At 33.0% G+C, this 12,145-nt stretch overlaps 1 protein-coding gene across 1 annotated transcript; it reads right to left on the reverse strand.

Annotated features, from left to right (window-relative positions):
* Positions 1-6,742: 6,742 nt before the first annotated feature.
* Positions 6,743-7,639, reverse strand: LOC131611028 (uncharacterized). Its single transcript, XM_058883154.1, has one exon. The coding sequence runs from the start codon at positions 7,637-7,639 to the stop codon at positions 6,743-6,745; it is 897 nt and encodes a 298-aa protein (XP_058739137.1).
* Between the last annotated feature and the right edge of the window lie 4,506 nt (positions 7,640-12,145).

Genomic DNA, 12,145 nt, shown 5'->3' on the forward strand with positions numbered 1-12,145 from the left:
AAAAACGTTGACTATCATATACAATTTCTGGAATTTCCTTTCCTTCTCCAAGAACGTGGACTATTAAATGCAATTTTCTGAAATTTCTTTCTCTTCTCCAAAAACGTGGACTATCATATGCAATTTCTGGAATTTCTTTTCCTTCTCCAAAAACGTGGACTATCATATGCCATTTCTTGAATTTCTTTTCCTTCTCCAAAAACGTGGACTATCATATGCAGTTTCTGAAATTTCTTTCTCTTCTCCCTAAACGTGGTATATCATATGCAATTTTTGGAATTTCTTTTCCTTCTCCAAAAACTTGGATTATCATATGCAATTCCTAAAATTTCTTTCTCTTTTCCAAAAAATTGGTATATCATATGCGTATTCATAAATTTCTTTCTCTTCTTCAAAAACGTGGACTATCATATGCAATTTCTGAAATTTCATCCTCTTCTCCAAAACGATGGACTATCATATGCAATTTCTGGTATTTCATTCTCTTCTCCAAAAACGTGGGACTATCATATGAAATTTATGGAATTTCTTTTCCTTCTCCAAAAATGTGGACTATCATATGCAGTTTCTGAAATTTCTTTCTCTTCTCCATAAACGTGGTATATCATATGCAACTTTTGAAAATTCTTTCTCTTCTCCCAAAAACGTGGACTACTATATGCAATTTATAGAATTTATTTCCTTCTCCAAAAACATGGACTATCATATGCAATTTCTGAAATTTCTTTATCTTCACAAAAAACGTGGAATATCATATGCAATTTATGGAATTTCTTTCTGTTCTCCAAAAACGTGGACTATCATATGCAATTTCTGAAATTTCTTTCTCTTCTCCAAAAACATGGTATATCATATGGAATTTTTGAAATTTCTTTCTCTCTCTGAAAACGTGGACTATCATATGCAATTTCAGGAATTTCTTTTCCTTCTGCAAAAACGTGGACTATCATATACAATTTCTGGAATTTCCTTTCCTTTTCCAAAAACATGGACTATCATATGCAATTTCTAAAATTTCTTACTCTTCTCCATAAATGTGGTATATCATATGCAATTTTTGAAAATTTCTTTCCCTTCTCAAAAAACGTGGACTATGATATGCAATTTCTAGAATTTCTTTTCCTTCTCTTAAAAACGTGGACTATATCATATGCAGTTTCTGAAATTTCTTTCTCTTCTTCATAAACTTGGTATATCATATGCAACTTTTGAAATTTCTTACTCTTCTCCAAAAACATGGACTACCATATGCAATTTATAGAATTTATTTCCTTCTCCAAAAACATGGACTATCATATGCAATTTCTGAAATTTCTTTATCTTCACTAAAAACGTGGAATATCATATGCAATTTATGGAATTTCTTTCCCTTCATCAAAAACGTGGACTATCATATGTAATTTCTGAAATTTCTTCCTCTTTTCCAAAAAATTTGCCTATCATATGCAATTTCTGGAACTTCTCTACCTTTTCAAAAAACATGGACTACCAAATGCAATTTCTGAAAATTCTTATCCTTCTCCATACACGTGATCTGTCATATTCAATTTCTGAAATTTCTTTCTCTTCTCCACAAAAGTGCACTATCATATGCAATTTATGGAATTTGTTTCTCTTCTCCAAAAACGTGCACTATCATATGCAATTTCTGAAATTTCTTTCTCTTCTCCAAAAACTTGGTATATCATATGGAATTTCTGAAATTTCTTTCTCTTCTCCGAAAACGTGGACTATCATAAGCAATTTCTGGAATTTCCTTTCCTTTTCCAAAAACGTTGACTATCATATACAATTTCTGGAATTTCCTTTCCTTCTCCAAGAACGTGGACTATTAAATGCAATTTCTGAAATTTCTTTCTCTTCTCCAAAAACGTGGACTATCATATGCAATTTCTGGAATTTCTTTTCCTTCTCCAAAAATGTGGACTAACATATGCCATTTCTGGAATTTCTTTTCCTTCTCCAAAAACGTGGACTATCATATGCAGTTTCTGAAATTTCTTTCTCTTCTCCCTAAACGTGGTATATCATATGCAATTTTTGGAATTTCTTTTCCTTCTCCAAAAACTTGGATTATCATATGCAATTCCTAAAATTTCTTTCTCTTCTCCAAAAAATTGGTATATCATATGCGTATTCATAAATTTCTTTCTCTTCTTCCAAAAACGTGGACTATCATATGCAATTTCTGAAATTTCATCCTCTTCTCCAAAACGATGGACTATCATATGCAATTTCTGGTATTTCTTTCTCTTCTCCAAAAACGTGGACTATCATATGAAATTTATGGAATTTCTTTTCCTTCTCCAAAAACGTGGATTATCATATGCAATTTTTGGAATTTCTTTTCCTTCTCCAAAAAATTGGTATACCATATGCATATTCATAAATTTCTTTCTGTTCTCCAAAAACGTGGACTATCATATCCAATTTTTGGAATTTCTTTCCCTTCTTCAAAAATGTGGACTATCATATGCAATTTCTGAAATTTCATCCTCTTCTCCAGAATGATGGACTATCATATGCAATTTCTGGAATTTCTTTCTCTTCTCCAAAAACGTGGACTATCATATGCAATTTATGGAATTTCTTTTCCTTTTCCAAAAACATGGACTATCATATGCAGTTTCTGAAATTTCTTAATCTTCTCCATATACGTAATATATCATATGCAATTTTTAAAATTTCTTTCTCTTCTCCCAAAACAATGACTACCATATGCAATTTATAAAATTTCTTTCCTTCTCCACAAACGTGGACTATCATATGAAATTTTTGAAATTTCATTCTCGTCTCCAAACACATGGACTATCATATGCAATTTTTGGAATATCTTTCCCTTTTTAAAAGACGTGGACTACCATATGCAATTTCTGAAATTACTTTCTCTTCTCCAAAAATGTGGACTATCATATGCAATTTCTTAAATTTCATTCTCTTCTCCAAAAACATGGACTATCATATGCAATTTTTGGAATTTCTTCCCCTTCTTCAAAAACGTGGACTATCATGTTCAATTTCTGAAATTTCTTTCTCCTCTCAAATAGCGTGGACTATCATATGCAATTTATGGAATTTATTTCTTTTCTCCAAAAACGTGCACTATCATATGCAATTTCTGAAACTTCTTTCTCTTCTCCAAAAACATTGTATATCATATGGAATTTCTGTAATTTCTTTCTTTTCTCCAATAATGTGGACTATCATATGCAATTTCTGGATTTTCTTTCCCTTCTTCAAAAACTTGGACTATCATATGCAATTTCTTAAATTTCATCCTCTTCTCCAAAAAGATGGACTATCATATGCAATTGATGGAACTTCATTCTCTTCTCTAAAAACGTGGACTATCATATTCAATTTCTAAAAATTCATTCTCTTCTCCAAAATTGTGGACTATCATGTGCAATTTCTGAAATTTCTTTCTCTTCTCCAAAAATTTGTTATATCATATGCAATTTATGAAATTTCCTTTCCTTCTCCAAAAACGTGGACTATCATATGCAGTTTTCTGAAATTTCTTTCTCTTCTCCATTAAACGGGGTATATCATATGCAACTTTTGAAATTTCTTTCTCTTCTCCCAAAAACGTGGACTACTATATGCAATTTATAGAATTTATTTCCTTCTCCAAAAACATGGACTACCATATGCAATTTCTGAAATTTCTTTATCTTCAAAAAAACGTGGAATATCATATGCAATTTATGGAATTTCTTTCTTTTCTCTAAAAACGTGGACTATCATATGCAATTTATGGAATTTGTTTCTCTTCTCCAAAAACGTGCACTATCATATGCAATTTCTGAAATTTCTTTCTCTTCTCAAAAAACTTGGTATATCATATGGAATTTCTGAAATTTCTTTCTCTTCTCCGAAAACGTGGACTATCATAAGCAATTTCTAGAATTTCTTTTCCTTTTCCAAAAACGTTGACTATCATATATAATTTCTGGAATTTCCTTTCCTTCTCCAAAAACGTGGACTATTAAATGCAATTTCTAAAATTTCTTTCTCTTCTCCAAAAACGTGGACTATCAAATGCAATTTCTGGAATTTCTTTTCCTTTTCCAAAAACGTTGACTATCATATATAATTTCTGGAATTTCCTTTCCTTCTCCAAAAACGTGGACTATTAAATGCAATTTCTAAAATTTCTTTCTCTTCTCCAAAAACGTGGACTATCATAAGCAATTTCTGGAATTTCCTTTCCTTTTCCAAAAACGTTGACTATCATATACAATTTCTGGAATTTCCTTTCCTTCTCCAAGAACGTGGACTATTAAATGCAATTTCTGAAATTTCTTTCTCTTCTCCAAAAACGTGGACTATCATATGCAATTTCTGGAATTTCTTTTGCTTCTCCAAAAACGTGGACTATCATATGCAATTTCTGGAATGTCTTTTCCTTCTCCAAAAACGTGGACTATCATATGCAGTTTCTCAAATTTCTTTCTCTTCTCCATAAACGTGGTATATCATATGCAATTTTTGGAATTTCTTTTCCTTCTCCAAAAACTTGGATTATCATATGCAATTCCTTAAATTTTCTTTCTCTTCTCCAAAAAATTGGTATATCATATGCGTATTCATAAATTTCTTTCTCTTCTTCAAAAACGTGGACTATCATATGCAATTTCTGAAATTTCCATCCTCTTCTCCAAAACGATGGACTATCATATGCAATTTCTGGAATTTCTTTCTTTTCTCCAAAAACGCGGACTATCATATGAAATTTATGAAATTTCTTTTCCTTCTCCAAAAACGTGGACTATCATATGTAGTTTCTGAAATTTCTTAATCTTCTCCATATACGTAATTTATCATAAGCTATTTGTGAAATTTTTTTCTCTTCTCCCAAAACATGGACTACCATATGCAATTTATAAAATTTCTTTCCTTCTCCACAAACATGGACTATCATATGAAATTTTTGAAATTTCATTCTCTTCTCCAAAAACATGGACTATCATATGCAATTTTTGGAATATCTTTCCCTTTTTAAAAGACGTGGACTACCATATGCAATTTCTGAAATTACTTTCTCTTCTCCAAAAATGTGGACTATCATATGCAATTTCTTAAATTATATTCTCTTCTCCAAAAACATGGACTATCATATGCAATTTTTGGAATTTCTTCCCCTTCTTCAAAAACGTGGACTATCATATTCAATTTCTGAAATTTCTTTCACCTCTCAAAAAGCGTGGACTATCATATGCAATTTATGGAATTTATTTCTTTTCTCCAAAAACATGGACTATCATATGCAATTTCTGAAATTTCATTCTCTTCTCCAAAAACGTTGTATATCAAATAGAATTTCTGAAATCTCTTTCTTTTCTCCAAAAACGTGGACTATCATATGCAATTTCTGGAATTTTTTTTCCCTTCTTCAAAAACTTGGACAATCATATGCAATTTCTGAAATTTCATCCTCTTCTCCAAAAAGATGGACTATTATATGCAATTTGTGAAACCTCTTTCTCTTCTCTAAAAACGTGGACTATCATATGCAATTTCTAAAATTTCATTCTCTTCTCCAAAAATATGGACTATCATGTGCAATTTCTGAAATTTCTTTCTCTTCTCCAAAAATTTGGTATATCATATGCAATTTCTGAAATTTCTTTCTCTTCTCCAAAAACGTGGACTATCATATGCAATTTCTGGAATTTCTTGTCCTTCTCCAAAAACGTGGACTATCATATGCACTTTCTGGAACTTCTTTTCCTTCTCCAAAAACGTGGACTATCATATGCAGTTTCTGAAATTTCTTTTTCTTCTCCCTAAACGTGGTATATCATATAGAATTTTTGGAATTTCTTTTCCTTCTCCAAAAACTTGGATTATCATATGCAATTCCAGAAATTTCTTTCTCTTCTCCAAATAATTGGTATATCATATGCATATTCATAAATTTCTTTCTCTTCTCCAAAAACGTGGACTATCATATGCAATTTTTGGAATTTCTTTCCCTTCTTCAAATACGTGGACTATCATATGCAATTTCTGAAATTTCATCCTTTTCTCCAAAAGGATGGACTATCATATGCAATTTCTGGAATTTCTTTCTCTTCTCCAAAAACATGGACTATCATATGCAATTTATGGATTTTCTTTTCCTTCTCCAAAAACGTGGACTATCATATGCAGTTTCTGAAATTTCTTAATCTTCTCCATATACGTAATTTTTTTTTTTGAACCAAATAGAATATATTAATTCAAAAAATCATTACAATCATGGGCAATACAAAGGATTCAGCCATTAACCAAAAGATCTATACCATTAGATTTGCAATATGCAACCTAATTTTCCTATTTTTTCCACCCTCTATATACAATGTTATCAGTAATTCTTTCCTTTGTATTGTTCCTATACATGTCATTGTTAAACACTATAGAGTTCCTAAACAACCATATACCATGAATTGTTTCAGCTACTGCCAATTTCAAGATCCTAGATCTCCATCCTTTTCCTTTTGTTCTAGCCAAAATTCACTGCATCTCATGATCCCAGTCCTGAGGAGTGTGGTGCACACCTAACCAATGCAGAATGCCAAGCCAAATTTCCTCAGTTTTTGAACACAAGAAAAATAAGTGGCTAGCACTCTCTTCCGCTACGCCACACAAGCTAAAAACAGTGCTCCCAATAATACCAAACCGATGCAATCTATCTTTCGTGGGGAGATGATTATGACATAGCATCCGCACTGTAATGCAGGCTCTGGGCCGAGCCAGATTATGCATCAACAGAGGGAACCATGGGGACACTGACATCTTCCACCAAGCAATTATAAACCTTCCTCATAGAAAACTTACCATCATTGCTCATACTTTTCCAAAGCTGTCTGATCGGATCTATAAGATTCTTACACTTTAAAATTTTCTTGATAATCCAGGTACAATTACTCCCTATCTCCACATTCATCACATCCCTGCCCTTAAGATACACTTTGTGAATCCATTGAATCCACAAATTATCGCTCTTCTTGCAGATGTTCCAAAGACACTTTAGGAGAGTAACTTTGTTCCAAATTGTTAAATTCATTAGGCCCAGTCCGCCTTGCTTGATCAGGCTACAAACTTTGCTCCAAGCTACTGGACTTTTCCTGCTCACATCAGTTTTCCCAGTCCACACAGAAATGCGACAAATAGAATTAATCCTCTTAATCACAGCCTTTGGGAGGGGGAAATTTAACATCCAATACTGCGTTATTGCCCCAATGACACTTTTTATCAATTGAATCCTACCTGCATAGCTTAATAATTTGGACGACCAATGTCTAATCCTAGCAGTAATCTTATCAATGAGTGGCAAGTAGTGAATTATACCTAACCTCTTACTACTAAGAGGCACACCCAAGTACTTCACAAGAAATCTGCCTTCTTCAAAACCAGTTGCACACCTGATTATCTTCTTGCTGTCATCATCAACACTACCAAAAAAGACTTTACACTTCCTTGGATTAAAGATTAGGCCTGTAGAATCTGAAAACTTGTTAAAGGCCTTCATTAGCAAATTAATAGATATCACATCACCCCTGCAGAAAAGGAGGATATCATCAGCAAATGCAAGGTTAGTCAAGGCCAGATTCCTACATTTAGCATGATGACTAAACCCCCGAGTTTTCTGCATCTTCAACATACACCTGTTCAGATATTCTATCATGATCACAAAGAGAAGAGGTGAAACAGGATCGCCCTATCGAATCCCTCTTTTAGCTTGGACTGGAGTAGTAAGCTTGCCATTTACTTTGAATATGTATGACACAGTGGTAACCAAATTCATGATCCACTTGATAAAGGTACAAGGCAATCCCAGCTCCTTCATGATACTTTCCAATGCTCCCCAATGCACCATATCGTAGGCCTTTTGTAAGTCTATTTGGAGCATACACCGAGGTGTGCCATGCTTTCTATCATACCCCTTAATGAGCTCATAAGCAAGAGGGATGTGATTATGAATATCCTGTCCAGCAATAAATGCAGCCTGATTATTACCTATAATAGATGTCAAAACACTCCTCAGTCTTGTAGTCAAGATTTTAGACACAATTTTTAAGAAAACTGTACAGCCAGCTATTGGTCTAAATTCCTTGATACTCTTAGCACTTTCTCCTTTAGGAATAAGGGTTACAACTGTTTTATTGAAATCACTATGCATTACTCCAGTCCTGAAGAACTCACTAACAGCTTCTCTAATATCCTCCTTCATAAAATGCCACATTGCTTGAACAATCTAGCACTAAACCCATCAATGCCAGGAGACTTATCATCACCAATGTCTTTTAGAGCATCCTCTATCTCCTTGATAGAAGCAGTTCTTCCAAGGTACATTTTCTGGTTCAGATCAAGTTCCTTCCCCTCCCTCATAGCTTCTACATCAATATGCTTGATGCTGCTTACCTTATCACCCATGAGGCTCCTATAAAACCCAACCACCTCTTCCTCAATCAACTGTTGATCAGTCACAATATCACCATTCCCTTTTTGTAAAAATTTGATGCAGCTTCTATTGTATATACGTAATTTATCATATGCAATTTATGATATTTCTATCTCTTCTCCGAAAACATGGACTACCATATGCAATTTATAAAATTTCTTTCCTTCTCCACAAACATGGACTATCATATGAAATTTTTGAAATTTAATTCTCTTCAAAAACATGGACTATCATATGCAATTTTTGGAATATCTTTCCCTTTTTAAATGACGTGGACTACCATATGCAATTTCTGTAATTACTTTCTCTTCTCCAAAAATGTGGACTATCATATGCAATTTCTTAAATTTCATTCTCTTCTCCAAAAACATGGACTATCATATGCAATTTTTGGAATTTCTTCCCCTTCTTCAAAAACGTGGACTATCATATTCAATTTCTGAAATTTCTTTCTCCTCTCAAAAAGCGTGGACTATCATATGCAATTTATGGAATTTATTTCATTTCTCCAAAAACGTGGACTATCATATGCAATTTCTGAAACTTCCTTCTCTTCTCCAAAAACTATGTATATCATATGGAATTTCTGAAATTTCTTTCTTTTCTCCAATAATATGGACTATCATATGCAATTTCTGGAATTTCTTTCCCTTCTTCAAAAACTTGGACTATCATATGCAATTTCTGAAATTTCATCCTCTTCTCCAAAAAGATGGACTATCATATGCAATTGATGGAACTTCTTTCTCTTCTCTAAAAATGTGGACTATCATATGCAATTTCTAAAAATTAATTCTCTTCTCCAAAAATGTGGACTATCATGTGCAAATTCTGAAATTTCTTTCTCTTCTCCAAAAATTTGTTGTATCATAATCAATATATGAAATTTCTTTTCCTTCTCCAAAAACGTGGACTATCATATGCAGTTTTCTGAAATTTCTTTCTCTTCTCCATAAACGTGGTATATCATATGCAACTTTTGAAATTTCTTTCTCTTCTCCCAAAAACGTGGACTACTATATGCAATTTATAGAATTTATTTCCTTCTCCAAAAACATGGACTACCATATGCAATTTCGGAAATTTCTTTATCTTCAAAAAAACGTGGAATATCATATGCAATTTATGGAATTTCTTTCTTTTCTCTAAAAATGTGGACTATCATATGCAATTTATGGAATTTGTTTCTCTTCTCCAAAAACGTGCACTATCATATGCAATTTCAGAAATTTCTTTCTCTTCTCAAAAAACTTGGTATATCATATGGAATTTCTGAAATTTCTTTCTCTTCTCCGAAAACGTGGACTATCATAAGCAATTTCTGGAATTTCTTTTCCTTTTCCAAAAACGTTGACTATCATATACAATTTCTGGAATTTCCTTTCCTTCTCCAAAAACTTGGATTATCATATGCAATTCCTTAAATTTCTTTCTCTTATCCAAAAAATTGGTATATCATATGCGTATTCATAAATTTCTTTCTCTTCTTCAAAAACGTGGACTATCATATGCAATTTCTGAAATTTCATCCTCTTCTCCAAAACGATGGACTATCATATGCAATTTCTGGAATTTCTTTCTTTTCTCCAAAAACGTGGACTATCATATGAAATTTATGGAATTTCTTTTCCTTCTCCAAAAACGTGGACTATCATATGCAGTTTCTGAAATTTCTTAATCTTCTCCATATACGTAATTTATCATATGCAATTTGTGAAATTTCTTTCTCTTCTCCCAAAACATGGACTACCATATGCAATTTATAAAATTTCTTTCCTTCTCCACAAACATGGACTATCATATGAAATTTTTGAAATTTCATTCTCTTCTCCAAAAACATGGACTATCATATGCAATTTTTGGAATATCTTTCCCTTTTTAAAAGACGTGGACTACCATATGCAATTTCTGAAATTACTTTCTCTTCTCCAAAAATGTGGACTATCATATGCAATTTCTTAAATTATATTCTCTTCTCCAAAAACATGGACTATCATATGCAATTTTTGGAATTTCTTCCCCTTCTTCAAAAACGTGGACTATCATATTCAATTTCTGAAATTTCTTTCACCTCTCAAAAAGCGTGGACTATCATATGCAATTTATGGAATTTATTTCTTTTCTCCAAAAACATGGACTATCATATGCAATTTCTGAAATTTCATTCTCTTCTCCAAAAACGTTGTATATCAAATAGAATTTCTGAAATCTCTTTCTTTTCTCCAAAAACGTGGACTATCATATGCAATTTCTGGAATTTTTTTCCCTTCTTCAAAAACTTGGACAATCATATGCAATTTCTGAAATTTCATCCTCTTCTCCAAAAAGATGGACTATTATATGCAATTTGTGAAACCTCTTTCTCTTCTCTAAAAACGTGGACTATCATAGGCAATTTCTAAAATTTCATTCTCTTCTCCAAAAATATGGACTATCATGTGCAATTTCTGAAATTTCTTTCTCTTCTCCAAAAATTTGGTATATCATATGCAATTTCTGAAATTTCTTTCTCTTCTCCAAAAACGTGGACTATCATATGCAATTTCTGGAATTTCTTGTCCTTCTCCAAAAACGTGGACTATCATATGCAATTTCTGGAACTTCTTTTCCTTCTCCAAAAACGTGGACTATCATATGCAGTTTCTGAAATTTCTTTTTCTTCTCCCTAAACGTGGTATATCATATAGAATTTTTGGAATTTCTTTTCCTTCTCCAAAAACTTGGATTATCATATGCAATTCCAGAAATTTCTTTCTCTTCTCCAAATAATTGGTATATCATATGCATATTCATAAATTTCTTTCTCTTCTCCAAAAACGTGGACTATCATATGCAATTTTTGGAATTTCTTTCCCTTCTTCAAATACGTGGACTATCATATGCAATTTCTGAAATTTCATCCTTTTCTCCAAAAGGATGGACTATCATATGCAATTTCTGGAATTTCTTTCTCTTCTCCAAAAACATGGACTATCATATGCAATTTATGGATTTTCTTTTCCTTCTCCAAAAACGTGGACTATCATATGCAGTTTCTGAAATTTCTTAATCTTCTCCAAATAAAATTTTGAGCCTTATATCCATTGTTTCTTAAAACATGAACCAGGCCAAGTTACAACATTTAAAAGTCCTAATTGAGGCAAGGTTAACTACGAAAGCATATTAAGCAGGAATCTGTTATACTGACTCCTATGTTTGTTAAAACTACTTCTAATCACTATGCTTCTTCAAGCATTCTTTTCAAAACCATCCAGTCCTAATTCATAACGGACTTCGATTTCAAAACTTGCATACGCATTCCATTGGAGCTACTTCTCAAAAAGTACAACACCATCTACGAGTATACACTTAGCAGCGAGGAAATCTCGAAATGGGTTAATCAGAGGTGATCATTTCTGATAAAGACCCTGGGGTCGGGGGAACCACATCTAGGGGGTTCTCCTAAACAGGGGCAAAAATTTCAAGGAGCACAGGGGCATACAATGGAACATCCTATTAACTAGGGGCAGTCTTCCTAAGGTTCAATCGACTTGGGGCACATCTCAAAGCAATCTCAAACAGGGGCATGTCAGACATGGGAAGAATTCAAATTCAAAGGATAGAACACTATGGATAACCTTCCATGACCTAGAGATCAGGGGCACACCCTTCAATCTAAACATCGAAGCATATGACAAGGCTATTCCCTGGGGCACT

Source organism: Vicia villosa, linkage group LG6, assembly GCF_029867415.1.
Source record: "Vicia villosa cultivar HV-30 ecotype Madison, WI linkage group LG6, Vvil1.0, whole genome shotgun sequence".
NCBI classification, from domain to species: Eukaryota; Viridiplantae; Streptophyta; class Magnoliopsida; order Fabales; family Fabaceae; genus Vicia; species Vicia villosa.

Coding starts and splice junctions, on each gene's coding strand:
- LOC131611028 (XM_058883154.1), bottom strand. CDS start 7,639: ATGCAGAAAACTCGGGGGTTTAGTCATCATGCTAAATGTAGGAATCTG.